The 24097-nt window shown below is 39.0% G+C and overlaps 1 protein-coding gene across 3 annotated transcripts; it reads left to right on the forward strand.

Moving 5' to 3' along the window:
* Window positions 1–506: 506 nt before the first annotated feature.
* Window positions 507–23718, forward strand: foxn1 (forkhead box N1). 3 transcript variants are annotated; one of them, XM_034865373.1, is made up of 12 exons: window positions 507–980; window positions 2491–2606; window positions 2702–2856; window positions 3195–3328; window positions 12390–12528; window positions 15296–15583; window positions 16113–16208; window positions 16443–16573; window positions 16715–16811; window positions 19664–19871; window positions 20102–20548; window positions 22893–23718. In XM_034865373.1, the coding sequence occupies exons 3-12, from the start codon at window positions 2719–2721 to the stop codon at window positions 23192–23194; spliced, it is 1980 nt and encodes a 659-aa protein (XP_034721264.1). In that variant the 5' UTR covers window positions 507–980; window positions 2491–2606; window positions 2702–2718; the 3' UTR covers window positions 23195–23718. The 3 variants fall into 3 exon arrangements, with proteins under 3 accessions (XP_034721264.1, XP_034721280.1, XP_034721271.1); XM_034865389.1 differs by lacking the exons at window positions 507–980; window positions 2491–2606; window positions 2702–2856; window positions 3195–3328 and adding an exon at window positions 7774–7929; XM_034865380.1 differs by lacking the exons at window positions 507–980; window positions 2491–2606; window positions 2702–2856; window positions 3195–3328 and adding an exon at window positions 8503–8750.
* Window positions 23719–24097: the final 379 nt, after the last annotated feature.

Consider the following 24097-nt stretch of genomic DNA (forward strand, 5'->3'; position numbering starts at 1 on the left):
GGGAGGATGATCTGGTTTGTCTACATGTCAGCCTTTGTGGCAGTCTCTTCCAAGGAATCAGCACCATGAAACGCCCACACAACTTGTTTACAATGCCATTAACCTATTATGTAATGTAACATTTTTTTTTTTTAATTTCTTTTTTTTTAATACAAATTGCACTCTATTGGTCCTATCAGGCATTGTCAGGGGCGATTCTAGGATCAGACCTTTAGGGGGGCTCAGAGCCTAATGACAATGTGACACGGATACAGCGCTTTGCAAAAGTGTTAACCCCCTCCTGCTAAATCAGTAATTTCATTAGCCAATTATCTCTGCGCTAGCTACTGAACAATGTCAGCTAACACTATTAACACTGATGGAACTAAACGCTTTATAAGTCACAATAATAATAACCAATTTGACACAATGTTCCAACACTTAGCAATTTTATTTGCTTATGTTTCAATTTGGGTTCTAATCTGCATCTCACAAACACAATCCTGCTCTCCCTCTGACAGATTAGAGACTCAGTCAAAGGGGGGAGGCTGGCACAACCACCTCTGATTGGTCAACACTACGTTTCTGTTAACCATTCCTTCACTGGGTTACAGGTGCGTAGCATTGGAGACAGAGACACAGGATATTAAACCTGTTTCAAGCCCTTTGAACCTGTAATTGTTTCTCCTCTGTCACTAACAGAGTTAGTTTGCAAACTCTCACTTGCAACACCAACATTTTTAAATTATGATTTTATTTGGTGTACTTTGGGGTTAAACATCTTAAGACATAATAAACCATTTCATGAATTTGTGTAATATGTCCTGCTCACTTTGACAACCAGCGGTTAAGCTTTTTTTCTTACCCGTAGGTGTGAAAATAGTTGTAATGTGTCTTTTTAATAATTACCATTTTTTTGGGTTTGACCACAAGGACCAGCCCTAGCTCTTCAAAACTCTGTTTCCCTGTCACTGAGTGATTAAGTTCCACCATCTGTCAGAGTGAGTGTGTTGTGGTTGAGTGTTGGTGTTTTCCCATTACATTCCATTTCCCATGCAAAATATATTAGTGTGACACAGGCTTTTACCTCAACTATCACCCATCAATCAGCTGATTAACTTCCTCAATACAAGGTGGTTGTTACTGTCATCCGTTTTAATTTACAGGCTCAGCAACACTGGCAGGGTAGACATGTTCAGTAGCCAGTGTGTGATGTAAGATAAACTACTTAAATATTGTTAAAAGGAGTAGGCCTATATGAAGGAAGTTTAATGGACCCATTTGAAAATAGTGCAAGGAACAAATGCCAATGCATGTTACGTTTCACTAAGTTTCTAGCAGAGATATGAACATATGAAACAAAGGGAGCAGGTCAGCTGGCAGGTTTCTGATAATTTTGTTTGTGCGACCGATGCGTTGGCATACATATCTTAATATAAAAAAGATGTATACACACTGACTGTGCACCTTTTTGAGCATCACAACAATGACATATCAGACGTAAAAGGGCTTGCTTATGTCATATAACCATAGCCCATTATAAATACAGTTTTTGCTTATAACGCACAAGAACGTGGCTCCCATTTTAAGTAGTATACTCTATTTTTACGCTGTCTGTTTGTTAAGCAATGTTGATAAAATTGTGATGAAAACAACATGAATTATCACGTTTTAAGAATGATAAGACTATTTGAAGCAAGAAGGCAGCAACTTGATCTCTTTTTCGGCTCTATCTGTGCGTGTCTGGACAGCACAATAGGAAGAGTTCATTCACTGTTGCATCACATTTTATGTTAGTGGCATGGTAAGTCTGTCACATAAAGATGATAGTGCAGTTTTCAGTCCTATCTTTCCTCTCTATCTGTGTACCATAACAGACATAGATACAGTCAATAACCTTTATTGCCTGTGTGACAACTCATCCTGCTGATTCAGTGCTTTCTAATAAACCTTATCCCGACTTCTTCCTGAGTTGTAGCCTGATAGCCCCAAGGTCAAGACTGTAGAACAGTACGTGCTGGGCTGTCTCTTAGACAAATCACTTTTGTATCAATGAATGTATATTTTTTTTCTTTTGGTAACTTAAGTTACGCATGTCCTGCTCCTGCCTAATAGTAAAAAACTGTGTTGGTACTTGTTGTGTTTTTGTACACAGAGGAAGAGTGATACAATGGTTTACGCACACACACACTCACACGCACTTGGTTTAAAAAGGTACTTTAAGGTGCCAAAGTCCATTTCTCACCATGGAAAAGAGAACAAACAAGTTTAATGAATTAATCCAGCTCCAACATTTTATTTAAGATTTTCATTGCTTATCTTTATTTTTATGGTCACAGCATTGTATTGTATTGTATTGTATTGTATTGTATTTATGTATTTGTAGAAAAATAAAACTTTTCTGTAGTTAGGTTGGATATATTATTATTTATGACTGTCCTAACCATTAGTAGAAAATAAGTCAGCACCTAAAGATTCCCTTTTGTCTACTTTGTGTCCTTATTGTAACAGGGCCACCCGCTGAAGCCACTTCTCCTCTGCTCAGCTGGGCCATCGTCCATTAAAAGATGCCTTGGAACATTGTTTTGCTTCTAGGTGGAAGTTTAGCATTGGCACACGGAAGTGAGGTAATGCAATGGATCATCATGTCCTCATCTTTCTGAAGATCATCCTTTTTATAAGTGTTTGGACGCTGATTTGTCTTTTCCAACCATGAACAAAGAAATCTAGACTTTCTTTATGGCCTGGAGGATGTTCATTCATACCGCTGCAGAGCACCCCTTCGATTGCCATCTCCGCCCTGCTGTGTCAGCTGGTGGCCATGTTCCCCGAATGCTCCGGCAACCACCCACTTTCTGCCAATATTTGGCCTGCAAGGTGAGACAGGACATACTTCTCACTCAATCTTTAAAGGAAAAGTTTGACATTTTGGGAAATTGTGGGGTTGCCAGACAACCAAGGGCGGACAAATAAACTGTTGTTCCTGAAGAAACAAAGCATGTAATTACCTGTTTTTTTACTTTCCTGTTTGTGTATGTGTTAAACAAATGAGAAACAAAGGATACTTATTGACCTTTAGAGGTTTTGGCTTGAGAGCCAGGCTAGCTGTCTCCCCCAACATCATAGCACCCCCTACCATGGGGCACTGAATATTTAAACTTGCCTGTTTTAGCATGTGGGTGAATGTCATTTTTTGTTGTTGAAGTATTATCCAGGCAACCACTATCAAGATACATCCACTGTCACATTTCCCTGCATTATCTCTCCCTCGCTGGCTTTCATGCTGCCTTCAGCCACTCTACCCAACACCATCGCCTTCTCCTACGTTAACCTTAAAGTCATGGACATGGTAAGGCCTGTCAGAAAAGATAGAGACCCCATAAGTGAGTGTGTTGACATGCACCCAATGTTTTGGATAAAGGCTCATATCTAGTTTTTAGATAAGCATCTTATATTAATCCTTATGTCTGATCAACATAATGCATGTGTAGGCAGAGCTCCAGACCGCAAACAGATGGATGCATTTTGCTAACGTTAGCCTGACGTTAGCCTAACTTTAGCCTAACGTTAGCCTTCCTCTCTTTGTTTACTTTTAATTGGCAGAGCTGTGTTGATAGACCTCGGCAGTGCTTTAGTATTCAGCCTCGCCACAAAACCAATCACATTTTTACTCTGTGTTGTCTCTGTCTCAGGGAAAAAGGACGGAATTTTATTTCAACACCACAACTGCGGCATATCACTTAACAGCCTGTGCATTCACTGATTTGTTTGCATTTTTACTTCAAAGCTAATGTCAGCTCCAACATTTGCTACATTCTGCGATACCGCGCCCTCACTTGGGTTGGAGAGAGGTATGTCTCAGCAGAGAGTGGCAACAGCTTCCATGAAAACAAAAATACATTAAGGCTGCCAAATATGTAACTATTACATATTATTACTACCTAGTAAAAACAAATAGTTCTTGTGTGAGTATTTTGAGAACCTCTCACTTGCTGGCTCCCTCATCACTCAATATTTCCAACACTGGGTGTTAGATAGTTAGATACTCCCCTTTCTTTGAGTTGAATCACCTTAGATATTGTACAATTGCTATAATAGTTAAACTAAGTTTTTAATAATTTTATTTTCTTAAATTCAGAAGCCATAAACATTTTCAAACCAGTTGCAAACTATACACTGGGACATAGGATCGCGTCCCAGGGCCACAAAAAGGAAAACGGGAGGGAGGGAGACAAAGCAACACATGCAGAAACAGACACACAAATACATACGTAAACAGACACACACACAGACAAACATAAGACGAGGGACCAAACACTTGTGCAAGCCAAAGGTCCGGGCTGTAGCCTTGAGCTGCAGGGGGGTGAGGTGTGTGCCGGTGAGGTCTGGACCTTTAACTTGTGCAAGTGTTTGGTCCCTTGTCTTGTGTTTCTCTGTGTGTGTGTGTGTGTGTGTGTCTGTTTATCATCACGTTTACAGGTGTTCCATGTATGCGCGCCGTGGAGAGTTCTACATAGACTACATCCAAGTAGGAAAGGGTCCACGTGCGGATAGACAAGTCGTGAGGTGGTTTCCAACGGGTTGCAATAATTTTCTTTGCAGCTGTAAGTCCAGCAAACAGACACATCTGGGTTAAGCAAAATTACTATTTTGTGCTCTCTGTCAACAACAGAATATTCAGTTTTCAAGAAAATAAATCTTTCAGATAGAGATACTGCAGGATCAAATGCTAACTGTTGTGTTTGGGACTGTTAAATGTAATGTTTGGGATCAAATCTCATTACTATCCATAGGATTAGTGCCACTGGGTCCTCCAATGGATTTAAAATAAAATAAAATAAAGACAAATCCCTTCAAAAGGGTCACTGTGGGAGAAATACAAAATGATTGAAGAGAAGAGAAATCAATTGTAGTCACTTGATTGAAAACATTTCTTTGAACTCTGGCAGTGCTCTGTATATCTGCTGTATGTTATGAGCATAAAGGATTTAAAAATGGTGAAACTACAGCACACAGAGGTCAGATGAGTAAGCAGTTATAAAATCCAAAAGATTTGTGTTTAATCTAGTGACCATTCGTTTGGTGAAGACTGAAAGACGGCAACATTCAAAGGGAAACTATCAGTTTTGTTGAATTAGTTCTCACAGAATAGAAGTTAATCAAGGTGCAATGGATGTCTTTTATCAGAGGTAAGACAACTTCGTTATCTCATGATACCTTCTGTCTTTTCTAATTTTGATAACTCTTGGTCTTTTCCCAATCACAATCCAATGTAAGCCAGTCCTGTCCCTGTTTGTGTGTTGTGACATGGATAAAAGGCATACATCATGTAAAATACAGCAGAACATTTTCTTTGCAAAAGCTCAGGTTAATTGTTAGTATTTGGTATAAGTCTCAGGTTACTATTACCACCACTTGACTGTATTTAGCCTTTATGAACCTGTTTATTAATCAGGTTCCTGTGTGGGTAATGAAATGGAAATTGTGAATCGCATTCTGAGAACAGTCATTTTGGGGAGACAGCTGCACATTTTATTACAAAGTATCCCTGGGACAGGCAAAGTCATTGCTGAATTTATATAACCTCACCCTGAAGCCAAAAAGTGAAATATTCAGTGATAAAACTCGCTGCAGTGACAAACATGTTGCTTCATGCTTTTAATGTGCTAGGACAGACAGGTTAAAGCGGGGTTTCTTTAAGAGCTATCATAAATTATTACACAGCTTGGTTGAATACTTGATTCTGATTGGTCTGATTGGTATGCTACAGACCGTTACCAGTTATACCAGACCATTGCCATGGACAGAGTTCTGATCATAGACTCTGGCAGACCACCTTTAAATCGATACAATGAGGGGTTGTATTCGCTATAATGACCAGATCGCTATACACTATCATGCATATTACACGGGTAATTACCTAATTAATCAATATCTTTGGTACAAAATATTAATTTAAAAAGATTTTATTGATAAAAAAATGGTTGTATTGCTTCCGCTAAAGAAAATAATCCATTCCCTTTCTATTGTTGGAACACTGCGTCCATAGCAACGTAAACTCTATAGCCGTTGATGGTGAAGTGAGACAAAGTGAATGTCATGGCAGAATATCAGCCAAATCAATAATTAATATGCTGTTTAACACAATACAGCTATGGTTTTTCAGGGACAACATTCTTATATAACATCTACGGGGATAACTGGGTAGTTACTTAGCTAACTTGCTTATTCCACCTTGTTTTAATGCTACACTGGTTTTAGAAAATTAGTCGAACAGCCGAATGGTGAACAGTGGATGGTCCTGATTTCAGAGACTGATTAGCCATCAAGCTAACTAGCCAGCCCCAACTTAGCATATCCATCTTCGGAGGAGCTGCCCTCAGTTGTCCTTCCAGTGAAGTAGTCTGCCAACAGCAGGGAGAAGGCTGGGTGGGCTAGATAGGGACTGGGTTGGGCGATATGTTTAAATTTTCCAACTGGCCTCCTTCAGCCCAGCAATCGGTGGCAGAGGCGACTGACGTTACCCCTAGAGTTAGAGTAGGATTAGAGTTCTTCTGAGGCAGACCAATAAATTAGCTAAAGAATATACCTCTTGTACTTCAGTCTAAGCTTTGTTCTGATACACCGTACATTCTTTGAACCAATGCAGTTGTCCAGGCTTAGGTGGCCGTGTTTTCGTCTAAAGAAAGACTGCAGAATGCCATGATTGACCAATCATCAAGCCGTCTATTAATTTGCAATAATAACCGAGTCGCTCTACATTATTCCTTTCGTCAACACTTGGACTGATGGTAAAAAAAGTTGACAAAGTACTGCACAGGTGTGGCTCACTTCAATCCAGGGGCTATGCTGTCAGTCATTTGTCTGTACCCACTCCATGGGTGTCAGAGCCATTATATCAGGATGGGTAAAGTCCCGCCCAATTTTTGCCGCTGATGAGCACAGCTCTCCGGCCAAAGCCGGATCACGCTGGTGAGTGAGCTAACCATGGAGTTACCTAAAACTCTATTTGCATTTTTGCCAAAGTGCTGTTAGTGATTCCTGTTTCCCATTTTTTTTTTTTTCCAAGATTATTTTTGGGACTTTTCTGCCTTTATTTGACAGCTAGGTGAGAAAGGGAAGACATGCAGGAAATCGCCACAGCTTGGCTTCGAACCCTAGACCTCTCCGTTTCCCTTATATTGATTTAAAAATGGTCCTCAGAGTCTATAATCAAAAAAAAAATGTTGTACCGATTTAGCAGACCGTAGAATGTTGTGATTTGCCATTCCGAATCAAGTTTTTAACAAGGCTGTGTAATAATTAATTTTTTTTTAAATGTAGAGGGAGCTTGTCATTATTGCGGATTAGTAACATGCTGGATGTATTAAGAGAAGAACCTTGATATGGTGATGTGTCATCCTAAATCAGCCTGAAGGGGTTCAATTCGCAAGAACTACTGACTCACTCTACAGTATTCCCTTGTTGAACTCTAGTGGTTTTTGACAGTTTAAACAACTTACCATGTTACTGATTCAGAGTGAGTCACATTGGATTGCATGTTTACAACTTGTCTGCTCCTACTTGTATTTTCATCCATGACAAATTACTAATAATTAATTAAAAAAGGTGGGTGGGACTTTAAAAATGATGTTCTCATATGACTGACACCCATGCAACAAACTAAGCTTGCAACTGATTTCCTGGTTCATTAGGAGGATAGAATAGGAATCTACCTGCATAGTCATACCTCTACTTCCTAATCCTACCCCTCCCTATCTTACTTTATCCTTCTTTTCTCTGCCTCAACTACTCTTTGAGCCTCATACTGCCACTGTAAAAGTGTCCGAGAGGAACTCAAGTTTAAATTTCTCAAGAAAAATGTTCCCTGGGGAGCATCTTAACACGTGCGTAACAGATGCCTGATGGTTAGTTTGACTTCACATCCTGCAGACCACAAGACCCTGATTGGTGGGTATGTCTATTCATCATGTGTGTCATCTTAAGAAACAGAAATTTCCAGTTTGACTGCTTCTGTTGTCCAGAGGAGCCATTGCTGTTGGTTTTGCTTTAGCTGCAACTTTGCTTGTGTTCTTGCATGCTTCAAATGCACAAACGATTCTGCCTGCATTTACTTGTGCACACCTTGGTTTGAAAGAGCAACAGTTAAGTGGAACTAGATCAAATTTAAGACAGTCTTTGCCATGGGCATGCTCAGGAACCAGGGCACTGTGCCCGCTCTCTGCCACAGGCTGTGATCAGTAGTGTATCTTATGTCCCGTTTGGACAAGTAACTATTCAGTCAGTCAAAGAAAGACTGATGGAAGGAGGAAGAGAATGTGCTGCCAGCTGCCAATGACTGCACCAGTAGAATTTTGGAACCTGTTTTAGCAAGTTTTTCTTTCTGTACATCTTATGGCTGGGCTAGCCTGGACAGGTGACTCACACACATGCATATGCACACACACACACACACACACACACACACACACACACACACACACACACACACACACACACACACACACACACACACACACACACACACACACACACACACACACACACACACACACACCAAATCTGAAACCAACCCATCAACCATTTCCATACATATGTAGACCGTCAATCTAATCAAAGTGTTCACTGTGAGGGTAGAGGGGACGTGAGGTGTACAGATCCACTAGGGGTTAAAGGGCTCAGATGTTGACGGAGGGTCTGAGTGAGATAATCTGATTGAAACTACAAACTGACGAAGAAGCGAGGGCACAGTTACTGTTTGCAAAGGCTAGGTGAGTTAATATGACAGTCTTCCAATTTGTGTTTGTATAAACCGCTGGAACAATATAGCTCTTTTTGCGTTGTTTCACTCTTTTTACCTCCATGTTTCAGTAGTGAGAGAGAACACATAGTACTCCACTGATGCTGTGTGCTCCGCTGTAGAGGCTGAAAACTGGTTCACCGCAGTGAACTTTGAGCGGCGGCCTTGTCATGTCAACACTGCTGAAAAAACACTGTCAGTATATAATCCTGACAGACTTACCGGTTCTCTTCTTACTTATTATTATTACTATAGACAAGAAAGAGCCCCACTTTATGAACATTTCTGTAAAGCTTGTGAAAGTTTGGGGAAATTTGAGGTACTTGTATTTTATTTGAGTTTTCCAATGTTATGCAACTTTATACTATGTACTCCACTCTGCAGTACTTTTAGTGTAGTATTTTCACAGTATGGTAAATTATATTAGGTCAAGGATCTGAATACTTCTTCCATCACTGATTGTCACTAATGAGATTGCGTGTGTGCACCAAACCTTTTTTTTTACACTTTTTAGACAGCTTTGTAAATCAGTTTAGTAAGTAAATTCAAAAATAAATCTGTTTTATTTTGATATAACATAATAGTTTATTCAAAATAATGTAACCTAATAAAATGAAGTAATGCAATGCATTGTCCCTGGTTAACTGCATAATATAGATGAAGAGGATTCACTAAGGCACAGCAAAACTATTCTCAAATGGCACCAATGCAGGTGATTGATGACACAGCTGATATTGTACTATAATTAGACTTTATCGTACAGGCCCAACACTCAGCTATTCTTTAGTCATACATCGTGCCAGTTGAAGATTTAAGACTCAAGTTTCCCTATATTGTCATTCAGCAAAACACAAAAATGTAAAGCATGGACGAAATTACGTGCATGGCTCCTATAAATACAAGATAATAAAATAGAGCTCTATAAATGAATGATTAAATGTATATATAAAACTAGTTCTAGACCACTTCAAATTGGACTAAATGATTAAAGTAAATAAAGCAATATGATTAAAGAACAAAAAGTATAAAATTGAAATAAATTTAATAAAGATTGAGATATTTGACAGATCCAAATATTCATTGATGTTTTGGGAGTAGTGTATGGAAGAATTATACAGATCAACATCACTATAGTAGAATTACTCAATTTCAAGGAATGCTCCTGAATTCAAAAGTAAAAGTGTAATTAGCAAAATGAACTTAAGAATCAAAGGTAGTAGAAGTAATTATTAGCCAGCAGAATGGCTACTGTCAATGTGACAATATCATATATTATATAAATATTTAATATTATTAAAGATTAATTAACATTTAGGCTTAATTTACAGCAGCTATACAATTAAAGATAATATAAATTGACTTAAGTGTGTAAAAGATTGCCATGTAATCATTTTCGGGACAAACTGATGCTCTGTGACTCAAATAGAGAGGCACCCAAAAACGGGGGCTAAATCTGCGTTTTAAACCTATTCGTGCATGCACGCACGCACACACCACTGCTGAAGTTTCTGCTTCTCTTTCTATAAGTGCATTTGTTCTGGCTGGTGGCAGCGTGTCTGTCAAGCAGATGAGAGGATTTGGTGCCACAGTTGTTAAAAGGAAATCTCTCAACTTTCACGTTGACACTTTAGCCTACTTTGATGTAGAGAGAAAGAAGCCCCGATTGCTACTTCTCTCTCTCTGACACAATCCAACACACACACACACACACACACACACACACACACACACACACACACACACACACACACATACACACATACACACACTCAGCATTATTTGGCTTTTTGTGACCTAACTGCCATGCTTTGTTGGCAGTTTTAATGAGCTTGGTTTGTGTTGGGGGTTAAGGTTACTTTTACTGGAACTTGGGCCACGTGTCTGTCACCTCCGCTGGGATCACATAACCCTTCTTTACACTTAGCCGGAGAACCCTACCCCATGTACATCCACATATGTCAAGCTTTGGTGTTTTAATAAACTGGCACTGAAAATGAACTCTTCTAACGCCTGCACTCATACTGTCAGAGGACACAGTATAGTGTATCTCGCAGATTTACAGTAGAATAATGACTCAGTAGAGATGATCTCATAGGATCAGTGACAAGAAATGCTTTGTCAGAACACTTGACATACGAAGCGTATGTCAAGTGCCAACAGCAATTAAAATCAAAAGCAGAAGAACAGCTTGCTTATTTGCCACTTGCATGTTTCTCTGCTATCTGATTCATCTTATCTTATTTTATTTGATCCAAAATTCAAAGGAGTAGTTTGATGTTTTGGCCAAACTCAAACCACAGTCTCCATTACCAACAGTCGCCTGAGCTAAACAGTGCAGCGAAACACTTTGAACAATCCTCACTTTTCATTTTTAAAGTTTCAATTATTTCAGTGACTTAAAATGAATCAATAATTTTCTTTAAAGAAGAGTGACATTCCTCCACATTAATCTTTTTTTATTTTTTATAACATACCAGTTTTGGCTTCAATCTACAGTATCCATATTCTGTTGTAATTTACGTAATAACTAGAACAAAAGTTACAAAGTAAAGGTATGTAATAGTAATAGAGAATTGTGGGGCTAATCCTGCCTCTCTCCAGCATCAGGCCACACGTTTTCATCAACAGTAAGTGTGCAGTTTTACTATAGTAAAGGTAGTGTTTTTCAGATTTTTTTATAGCTGTGTATGTCACCTCGGATTTCTTACATGGACATATTCATATCTTTGTTTTTTTACCTGTTCACTGTTTCTCTTGAATTGTGCAATGAATAACATCTTCATTTTTTATTTGGTGTTTCTTTATTTACAAAACAAGGCTTTTTGAGCCTTGTTGAGCCTTTCCCTATATATACAGTATGTGTTCACTCCACTAACAAGACTGAAACAAGACACCTGTTTAGGCTTTCAGCTGAAATGGCAAGTAACAGTGTTTGAAAGGCACCAGACTGAGATCTATTCTGTTTTGAATGTGTGGTTGTGACAGCAGTGTGTTAGCCTTTGAACAAAGTGCTGTAAATCCACAGTGTTGTGCATGTTGTGGTCAAAGCCATGGGATATGTGTATAGAGTTTTGAAAACTGTGTTCAACCAATACAAAACTAAACTAGAGTTTGGTCCACGTGAACTGCTGCTGTGCAGACTGTTGTTAGAGGTTTGCACGTGGCTCACGTTGTGCCCACTGTCGTTTAGCAATCGGCACAACTTATGGTGGCAGCAGCTGAAGGTAACAAAATGCACATCTGAGATGTTTGCAGATGTTTTTATCTGTGGACAGAGCCAGGCTTTCTGTATGTGTGCTCTTATTTCTAGTATTTATGCTAAGCTAAGCTAAACAGCTGCTTGTGAAAGCTTCATATTTAGAGTTTGGGGTTTCTGTACATGAGAGTGGTATTAATCTTCTGATCTGACAACAAAGTGAAGAATCACATTTTCCCAACATTAAAAAAGTATTTTTTTAAGAGCATGAAATTGTGAGAACAAAGTGTGCAAATGACAATTCTAATAACTGAAACAGGTCATCCATTGCAAATTATGCAGATCCCCCAGAAAATGTAACTGACTAAAGATAGCTGACCCCCATCTCAAACTAAGTTTTCCGTCTTTTCACAGGAGCAGATATTGGTGCAGAATGTCAGACTCCCCGACATTTTCCTACACCAGGGCAAAGTCTCCAACATCAACCCCTCTGGCCAGCATACACACCTGTGAGTCAGGTGGGACGTCCTGTCAGCAGATGGCAGAATCACAGGTACTGAGCCCCCTCAAGCCTTCCTGGTTTAACTCAAAACAGTTTCTTGTATGCAACCCTGGAAATAGAAAATGTGACCCTGCTTGTAAAGTACTAGGACAAATGGCCTTTGCGTTCCATCGGCTTTCCAATGTTGTTTTTAAATCAAATTATTTACATCTGGGGGACATAAAGTATTTAAAGCAACACTAGAGAACTTTTCCCGCTTTGGTCCCCCAACAAGCAGAATTAACCCATTATGTCTCATTTGAATTATAGATCCGCTACCCGATCTGGCAAACTTGCATATTGCGGTTATAGCTGGTAGAGAGCCGCGGATGCAGAAGTGCCGTTCACTTTGTAACGAGTTGAAGAAACACTGAAACGATTTTGGAAACATTATTTGAAGTAACAAAAAGTTCTGTAACGTTGCTTTAAGACCAAATCGTTAAAGGATTAGTTTGATTATTTTAACATGCTTATTCACATTCTCCCAGATAGTTAAATAAGAAGACTGAGACAACTCTCATGTGTATAAGTATGAAACCACAACCAGCAGCCAGTGAGCTTAGCTTAGCATAATGACTGGAATCAAGTGGTAAGGGTTAGCTTGGTTCTGTCCAAAGGTGGAAGGAAATCAGTTTATCAGCACCTTAAAAGTTAAAAATGAACAGGTTATTTCTTGTTTGTATACCTTGTAAAACATTTTTTTATAGGGGGTTATGTGCCACACTATTTCTTGGCCAGGTGCAGTGACCTCTGCTGTGAGGCCAGCCCTTCTCATTGTTTCCAGTCTTCCTGCTAAGCTAAACTAACCAGCTGCTGGCCTTAGCATCTAATTCTCAGAAATAAAGTTAAAAAGCTTATTTCCCAGAATGTTGAACCACTTCTTTGACCTGTCAGACCATTCCAGAAAGTTAAGAAATAAAGGAACTCAAGATGTAAACGTGTGTTCATGTTAGGTGTTAAAGGCTGTTCTGGTTCATGTTGTTTATGTACACTATGAGAGAGGAAGTTTTCTAGTAATGGCCCCAGGGGATTTCCAGTAAGCAACTTGTCAGCTTCTTGTTCCAGAAATGGGAGTGGAGACATGATTGAATGTTGAGTGTGTTTATCCCCAGTTTCATCTATTAGGGGTCCAAGCTTGAGGGGGCTAGGAACCGCAGTAGCAAAGCTATGTGGTTCACACAGCAGGGTTGTGGAACTTTATTGTTTTCCTAAGGATTATTTTCCTCCTTCTCCTCCTTTATTCTCCTCATTGTAAAACTCGGGCTGCAGCCTAAACTGTACATGGTGGCGGTGTGCCATTTTCAGGACTGGTCCAAAACGCCCAAAAACAACTTTTTCCTCCTAGGCCGTGCAATGGATCTGCATGAAACTTGGCACATAGCATCTCCCGACCAACCTGACAATATGTTCTTAAAATCATTTTTATAGAATAAAAAATGCTTATACTATGCATAAACCAATTTATGTAGCTAACTATGAAAACACCAACTTTGCCATACCTTGGCCACAATAAATGCTGTTGACTCAATACACTAGATTTGGCACCTTGCTGGACACTTTTTATCCTATCTTTCATAATTCAAACAACGCTTGGCTGGAAGTTTTCATTCTTTAATTTTCTTTTACTGCTGCTAGCGCATTTGCTGCTCCTGTTCTGGCCATAGTCCTGAAGCAACAATGCTGTTATCAATGCACAAAGGATGTGCTACATGTGTGATTTCTGTCTGATGTAGGCTAGTCTGTCATTGTATTGACCTGCCCAAAATACAATTCCTGCCTATGCCACTGGTTCAATATGTTAATTTTTGCACTGGATGACTCAAAAAAAAAATAAAAGAAAAGAAAAAAATAAATATATATATATATATATATATATATATATATATATATATATATATATATATATATATATATATATATATATATATACACTACCGGTCAAAAGTTTGGGGTCACTCACAAATTTCCATTGGACTCCATTATAGACAGAATTCCAGCTGAGATCAGTTGCCTTGTTTTTTTTTAACCAGGGCAGCAGTTTCCAGATTACATTATGTTCTTACATAATTGCAAAAGGGTTGTTTAATGTTTTCTTAGTTAGTTTTTCAAAATAATATCAGATTAGTAAACAGAATGAGCATTTGGAACATTGGATGAATGGTTGCTGGTAATGGGAAATGTAGATATTGCATTAAAGATCCGCCACCCACCCAGATCAGCTGGTATCCTGTCTATAATGGAGTGAAATGGAAATTTATAATGACCCCAAACTTTTGACCGGTAGTGTATATATATATTGAGTGAGATTTATGTTATGTGTTTGTCTTTTTGGGCCTACAACATTTTTAACATTCAAGTGACCTCAGTGCAACACAAATATTTTAATAGCCCAGTTTTTTCTGAAAATAAATGATCTTTGTAGATTGATTATGGACAAGAGGGCTGATGTTTTACAAGCTTTTATAGAAAATGAAACCAGACAGACCAGAGTTGGTCAAAAATCCTGTAGGGCTCTGGGATATTTGAAACGGCATTGTACCGGCGACCTTGCGGCTCACACCTCTCGATATTTCCTGACGTTATGCTTTGGGTTTTGCTTTTGCGAGCTCCCCTCTTTGCCAATGCCCACTCGGGTTGGGACGACTGGCGCGCTGAGGCTTGGACCCCATCATAACTGCTTGCAGTTCTAGTTGTGATTTGCATTTTCAATGATCTGGATCCATTGTGATGTTGATAACACCACAGACTAAAGTTGGCAAGGGATGTCTCCTTCACCCAGAAAGAAAGCAACACCTTCAGCTTGAGAACCGCGGTTTTGAACAGGAGGCACAGCGCTGATGGGACCGTCAGTTCAGGGTCAGCACCGGGACAAGGCCCTCATGACTCTGACCGTTTCCATCCATACCGTCGACAGTTCAGCGATGGAGCAGTGACGGCCGCGGGTTGCCTCCAACAGTGCTCGTCTTCCTTCAGCTGTCTACAGGAGGTGTGCAGCTCTGACACTCTTTCCCACAGGTCGAGCAGTGAGGCACCAACATCCTGGGACCGGTACAACGACAGTGTTCAGGTTTCTAGATTTATATTTCTTTATATATTATATATTTATTAATTTTACACTTATTTAATCCTCACCTATTCTTTCAGTTTGTGCAATCCAAAACAATAAGTTGATGACCAGAAATGTGTTAAAGATGCACTACACTTTGGTCCTCACATATTAAGACTATGACACAGATTCCTGCACACAGTGATCAACTCATTGGTATTCATTTATAACATAGGAGAGTTAATTTGAATGCCAAAAGCAGTCAGTATTTTTATAATAATACTGTATCATGTGACAATGTGAAAGGGGTTGCTCGTAGTGTTAAACCTACAAAGAATTATCACCTGAATCTGCAACTGATCTCGTTTCCTCTGACCAAAGGGAGCAAAAGAATGAGATATTGCTGGTTTAAAGGTGTCAAATTAGGCCTTACAGTAAATTTTAGACATTCTGACATCTCTCCATTAATCCATGTGTAGGTCCTAGGCATGTTTGTTTTTATTATTACAAATAATAGAGTCTAGATGGCTTTTCTAAACAACTTCCTCAGAGTTCCTACCCAAAACTAACAACTCTACAGGCAGAGCCATCCTGCTTCCTGTCTCAAAACTATCCATCCTACAGCTCATCGAGCCCTCTACAACAGGTGAGTGAGTGAGCCATTAAGGAATACTGTAGAAGATTTGACGTACTGTAAGTGATTATTCAAAACGTGAGTGAGAAATATTTAGATTTGAGGGTACAACAATAATCTAAATATCTAAAGATAATGCCACCGAATGTGTTTTAAAAGCAACAAAAAATATGACTCAATTCAATGACTCAGCCAAAGCAAATTAAATAAAAGGTCCTAAAGTGTGTGTGTGTGTGTCTTCTACAGGTCTCATCAAGATTGTATCCTAATAATGATAAGTCCAGCAGGTCAAAATATTGTCTCCAAAGTCTCTCCAATCAATCATACCAGGAGAGTACCACGCAGTCCCAGTTCCCCAAGCCCATTTACTCATACAGGTAACATTGCATCACATGTGTTCAAAATATATTTGGCAAAATCCGTATTTCTGTTTACCTTTACAGTTGCATTCAAGTTACAAATTCCACATGTAACATAAATAAAATGCTAATGTAAGATAATTTCCTACTTGACGGCAGCATCTTGATCTTCTTGGCTCTGAAGAACAGTAAAACAGGAAGCCTGCCAGTCAGTGAGATCTACAGCTTCATGACTGAACACTTTCCCTATTTCAAGGTACCACGATTCATGTTTTCTCAATTAAAGCAGACAATTGCTAATTTTAACCAAGTGAGAAAAACAGGCTCATCAGAAACACAAGCAGAACGGAAAAACTAAATATTGCTGTAAAGTACAACCCATACAAATATTCTGCTCCAGCAGTCTCTATAGATCAATCAATAGTCTTTGAGTAGTAGATCAGTAGCTCAAGGATTCTCATTCAGGTTTGCCTTGTGTTTTGTTGTGCACGTCTCTTCAGATGGTTAAAGCCCGATTCAGTGGCAGCATACACTGCAAAGCAAAAAGGTAGATGGACTTCAAAAAGAGTCTAAAATAGAGTCTGACAATGAAGGCAATACAACACATCAATATCGGCAAAGCGTTTCAGAAATGGAGAAAAATGCTGCTGCTGCTCTAGCTAGCTAGAGCCTTCAATGACAGTATTTCATTGCAAAGGGCTTTAAAAAGAAAGCATGATGGTAATTATTATCATAGAATTGCTGCTATATAAAGGCATTCAGGATCACAATCATGATCAGGATGATTGAAAGAGATGACTGGTACTTGTACAGGTTACTGAGCGTGTGCATCTGCCCATGCTTGTCTGGTGGGGGGGGGTTCTGGACTTAGAGGTAAGAGCTGCAGGATGGCTATATTTTCACATTCAATTTTTTTGTGCCTTTCCAGAAATCTGCCACCCCAGCTTTAATTACTCCCAAATGATTAATGACACACTGGAAAAATCTGTTTGTTACACCTGCAGTTTGGTGGACCTGGACCAGCTGGGTGGTAACCTATAACCTGTATTGCAGGGACTGTTTCAACATTCAGTAAATTAAATCTAATAAGTAAAACCAAAGACATATCATAATAATATTTATATAATTATATATACTTGATAAATTCAAATATTCATAAAAATGAAAAAAATGAGGCAGCTGCAGCGTTGGACCTCTGTTTGAACCCTGTTTTGTCACAAATACTGTACATTCTTCAAAAGGTTTGCAGGTATCTACAAATCAAATAAGTTCAGACACCCCTCTGGAAATAGCTCAAAGACTTGCTGCCATTTATATTCAATAAGGCACCTTATAGATGGCTGCTTTCCAAACAGCTGCCTGTAACATTAAACACAGGCTGCAGGGCCAGAATACACATGAGGCAGATGATAAGTGATACTCCATTCAAAGTCAAAGTATTATTTGCAAAAGCTCTGATTTTCATGCTATGGCGTGCAAAATATTAAACATTGTAGAGGGTGGAAAAACAAATACATGTTTATTTATACAGTAAGTGTTGTTTGATGTGACACATAGATACTGAAACACAGTTAGGCAGTGGGTGAGAGCTGCAGTGAGACCAAATGTCTTCATTGAACATGAATAGAGTTAATGCCAAGAGACTGTAGGGCAACAAAGGGCATTTCAGTTCAATCATTTTAAGCCATTAGTGGTGTGGCACCAGGGATGCTAATGTCTGTTGTCTTTGTGTACATTTTCACTGTATATTATTTCTATATACTGTGTATGTGTGTGTGTATATATATATATATATATATATATATATATATATATATATATATATATGTATGTATGTATGTATGTATGTATGTATGTATGTATGTGTATATATATATATATATATATATATATATATATATATACACACACACACATATATATATATATATATATATATATATAAATGTATGTATATATATATTTTTCAATTAACCTGGATTAAGCAGCTGAAGCCTTAATCCGTTGCTATACCTTGAACAACCCTGGCATCATTTAGAGGGCGAGGCAGAATGACCGAGAGATAGAGAGGATAGAGGAAGGCTCTCTCAGTCAAAGAGTTCTTGAATGCGGGAACAGAAACAGAAAGTGTCATTGTCATTTGGGAAATAATTGCACCTAAAACTCAGAAATACATCATAACATGGTGACAAATTGTAATTTTATTTGAAATCCAGCAAGAAAGCATTTTATTGTAGGATGTAAAAATATTTCGAGCAGTTGACAACATAAACTTCAAACTGTCCATTTGATGGCTTGCCATGACATTTTGTACATTCATGTCCCCCAGGATGAATTGTAATAACTTTCGGTCCCTTAACATTTCATTAAGTGCCATCAACAGGTCAAAATGTTTACTTGTTAAGTTCTTTGGTTTCTGACTACATACCTCCCAAACTATGACATTGACATGACATGACATTTCCATCAGCCTCAGCTGTACTTTGGGCTATGTGCTAATAAGCAAATATCAGCATGCTAACATGCTAAACATCAGCATGTTAGCATTGTCATTGTAAGCATGTAAGCATTTAGCTCAAGGCACTGCTGTGCCTCAGGACAGACTCACAGAGCTGCTGGTGTGGCTGTAGACTCTTGTTGAACTACCCTTGGCTATTTTGCTTGTTCCAAAGGAACTAAACCGTCAGTAGAGCTGAAAATGTGTTGATTAATCATTCAGTTGATTGATATAAAATAACTTGCCAACTATTTTTAATTTCCATGAATTGCTTCAGTAATTTTTCAACATTCACTGGTTCAAGCTTGTAAAGATTTGCTGCTTTTCTTTGGCTTATGTAATTGAATGTCATAAATCACTGGTCGGACAAAACAAGCTACCTGAAGGTGTCACTGGAAGATGATATTCTACAATTCTCTTTACAATTGACCGGAATTTTATAAAGAAAATGACATGAAGTATCCTGGTAGCGCAGTGGATCGGACGTTGCAGCCCTAATAAAGTTTTCTCAGTACTTTTCTTTCTGTACCATCCTGAGAAAGAACATATCAGCTGCTTTATACCTTTTTATTTTCCCTCTTCTGCTTTTATCTACCACTCCCTGTTGTCAGTCAGCCCCTGATGGATGGAAGAACTCTGTGCGTCACAACCTCTCCCTGAACAAGTGCTTTGAGAAGGTGGAGAACAAAAATGGGAACTCGTCCCGTAAAGGCTGTCTTTGGGCTCTCAATCCAGCCAAGGTGGAGAAAATGCAAGAGGAGCTGAATAAGTGGCGTCGCAAGGACCCTGTTACTGTTCGCAGGAGCATGGCGAGGCCAGGTGGGTCCCCTAAATGGTAGGAAATTTATTTGGAAATGACTTTTTTTAATTTTATTTCAGAAGATTGATTTTTACAATGGATTCATTACAGTGAGAGATTAAAAGGTCAAAGATGTACTGTACAGACATTTGCCCTTTTAATCAGTTCTTTTTGATCTGACCTGTACTTTTTAATTTTATAAGGCTATTTAATTGATTCAAACTTCTTTTGATACACCCTTTTTCTATAGAAGACCTCGATCAGCTTCTGGGAGGGAGACCGGACAAATTCAGGTCTGTGCCTCTTTACACCAACCCAGCTTTGTTATCCAGAGTGGCCCCTATCTATGGCCCCACCTCGCCATCTTGCACCCAAGCCCAGCTCCGCCCACCCTACCTGCCCGTTCAGCGTCCACATTATGCCCAAGTTCAACCTCAGCAGCCCCGTTTCCTTCCCCCTGCTCACCCTAGCAACTCATTTGTCCTATACTCACCGTGTGGACAGCTGCCTGCAGCTGGCGTCCCATCAGCCGCTGGAAGCTTGCACTCCCCCATGACTGGTAAGATGCCACCTGTTTACAGTGCCGCCCTACAGGCTGAGTTCAGCTCCAGGAACATGCAGGACTTGCTGTTGGAGGGAGACGCCAGTTATGACATCGACACGCTCAACCCCAGTCTGACTGACCTGCAGCTGCAAGGTACGGGACTGGCATGTTATTTTTTTACTGTGCAAAGAGAGAAAGTTCTGATTCAATCACACACACACACACACACACACACACACACACACACACACACACACACACACACACACACACACACACACACACACACACACACACAGCCACACATATGAAAAATAACTCATCACAGATACAGTGGCTAGAATAAGTTTACACACCCATGCTAAAGTTGATTAATAAGAGGAATAAAAAAACATCTTTGGGAAACTGATCTTAATGCCTTTATTAAAAAAATGTAGGAATATCCAACCTTTTAAGGATACCAATTGTCTTTGTGAATAAATAATGTATTGTAAATACATAAATGTTGTTCCTTAAAAATACAAGGGCCATACGTTTACACACCCCTATATTAAACTCCCATAGAGGCAGGCACATTTTTATTTTTAAAGGCCATTAAAATAACCCCCCACATCACACACACTTCACCATACATAGAGATAGGCATGGGGAAGTTTCCATAAAATAATCTCTCAATAAAAATCAAACCAGTTATTAAGCTAACTGAAATAAACTATGGCTATCTATAAGTATAAGAACATTTATCTATTTACAATACATTAATCATTCACAAAGAAAATTGATGTCCCTAAAAGGTTGGATTTCTTTTTTTAAATTAAGTTATTAAGATCAATTTCCAAAAGACGGTTTTCTATTCCTCTTTTTAATCAACTTAAGCATGGATTTGTTAAGTTATTCAAGCCACTGCACATCAAGTCCTGTTTCATGCTAACTAGCTATTTTCAACTCATTTTGTAACTGGGATGTCAAAATGTGGCATCATATTGTTTGGATACAAAGTCTGCATTTGTCATTCCACAAAAATCTTAATTAAAACGTTTGTGCTGTTGTCAGGCCTCAGCAGACATTTTCATGTCAAAGACGCAAAAGCACAGGTACAAAGAATTACATTAACGATGGCTCTGTGACATTTTGCTTTATTTTTTGTCATTCTCTGCTACACCTTTTTCACAGCACGCACGTGTTTGGCGCATAATATGGAAAGCTCTTTGAGTAATTATTCCATATTCTTGATTTAAAAGCCAGGTTTCTCAACTAGAAAAATCCAAACTTACTAGTTCACTGGTTGGATTGTTTCTGGATGCTACTGGTTAATTAGTGTGGTCCAAAATGTCTAGTTGTTAACTGGTAAAGTCCAAAGTGCCCACTAGTTAACTTGTAAGACACAATGCTAATGAGGAGGAGGGGAGATGGGGATTGGAGGATTCCTGTTGGCTCTCCAGTTAAAAATAAAAGATACAAACCAATCAGGACTCAAGATTTTGTTGTATCCCGCCTACTTCATTTACATGTTGCACACTAGTTAACATGTTCAAGGTCCAAGGAGTCTTTATTATCCCCGGGGGGAAGTGTGTTGTGCAGCAGTAGGATGGAAAATAGACAACACATAGGCTATACAAACAACAAGCACCATTGATGAAAAATAAAAATAAATACATACTACACAGAAGTCCACATCTCACATTAAATTATTTTAAAAGCCTATAGCAGCAGGAACATAATAATTTATGTGTGTTTGTCCTGCATTTAGGCAGACAGAATCTGCATAAAGTAGCTGTTCATGGACTTACTGGGTCTTCTTCAGGGTCAGAGTCAGTCAGAGGGTTGTGGGAAATTTTGCCACAGACCTCAATTATATATTGCAACCTGAGGGACCCAAATCAGCTCACAAAGGCAAAAGAAAGAATAGTTTCAATAAAAAAACAATAAAACATCCTCAGAAAAGTCTTATTGACATTAAAATTGCAAAGTTTACACAAAAAAAACATGCGTTGATGTGATTATTTTTACAGATAGTATCAACTTGTGGCTCGAAGGTGAGATTGTCATTCGTTGGCCCGAGGAAGTGCAACTAGTGAACTAGTGTCCGCAGGTTGCCGCTTACATGTCAACTAGTCAAGGTGAAACATTCACTAGTTAACTAGTTGATGCCTGTTTGGACCTTACTAGTTAATTAGTGTGGTGGTGCGACATGTTAACTGGTGCAATTCTATCACATCACTAGTAGAATCAGTGGAACGTATATGTTAACTAGTATTCATTTTTGTTGAACTAGAACAATAGGAACATCAACTAGTGCGCCAAAAATATATACAAGTGTGACAAAAAGCCCAACATGTCTCACAAGTGGTGACCAGACGCTTACTAGTGCTGGTGGGTGAGGTTCAACTAGTTAAAGGAAAGATCCAACATGTAAGAAAAATTGTTCCACATATTTACATTTCCTGCTTTTCTTGCTGTGACATAGAGTTATAGATAGGCCTCAATTTTTGCTCAGGTAACTTGTGGGAGGAGTTACAGGAGGACAGCCTGCTGTCGGATCCACAATTTACCACCACGACTTCTGCCCTGCGGGACCACAGCATCCAGAACAGCTGCCTTCAGGCCACGCCCCCTGTCGGTCAGACGTCAGAGGTGACTGCCTTCGGTCGAGGAAAAGCTGATCATGAGGACGAGAACGCAGGCCGATACTTCGAGCAGCATGGCTGTTTGAATGGACTGCATCCCGTGGCTTATTCAGGGATGGAGAGTCTAGCTGGGTACCTGACCTCCTGTACCACATCCATCACCTTAATGTAAATACCTGACTGTTTGGGCTTTTCTACATTCTCTGACCATTAATGTAGTATATTAACCTGAATGGGGAATATTGTTATAACCAACGTAATGCCACAGTATTAGCTCAGTGTTTTATTACCTATCAAATCCTCTGTTTATCATAGTGTGACAAACTGTGGTGGAAATATCCTTTTTGTCTGTTTCAATTCACATGTCTTTCCCACCGTTTATTTATTTACAAGAGCTCCTGTTATAAAAAGTATAATATAAAACACATATAAGTTGTTCATTTTATTGATGCATTAATATATTTGTGCATTCTTGTCATTTCAGTTATTTTAGTCAGTTAATACTAGATGATGCATTGCTTTATTCAGTATCCAAGGGTTTGGTTCCTCCATATTAGAGAGTAAAACATAAACACATTGTTGGATGTCCTCTGATTCATCACCTTACATTAAACTGGCTACAACCTGAAACACATGGACAGTTGCCTGGATAATCCCTCCGTCTAATGGGAACTGATTAAAATTCACTTAACTCTGTTTTTGTTCTATTTTGACTCAAGTGGATCTAAAATGAGTTACCTCACACACTGTTAAGTATTGCTTTTCGGTTCTGGCTGCTTTTCCAACTATTGAATGTGTTTTATTGTAAGAATACAAACAAACAAAACAATGCACCAACCTGTGAAATTGTGTATTGTATATTTTACAGTCATAAGCTCTATTATGATACCGGCTCAGCATAAGAACACGGACGTCTAATAGCAATACTTACCTGATGGATGATGATAGGTGGTATCGTGGCAACATTGCAGTAAGACTGTTGTCACAGAAGATGGCAGTAAAGATACTTTGTGGCCCGCAATGGTCACACCTTTTCCTTCCTGTTCCTATTTTTGTGGTTGTCTACATAATGTAG

The sequence above is a fragment of the Etheostoma cragini genome, chromosome 3 (genome assembly GCF_013103735.1).
Source record: "Etheostoma cragini isolate CJK2018 chromosome 3, CSU_Ecrag_1.0, whole genome shotgun sequence".
Classification (NCBI taxonomy): domain Eukaryota; kingdom Metazoa; phylum Chordata; class Actinopteri; order Perciformes; family Percidae; genus Etheostoma; species Etheostoma cragini.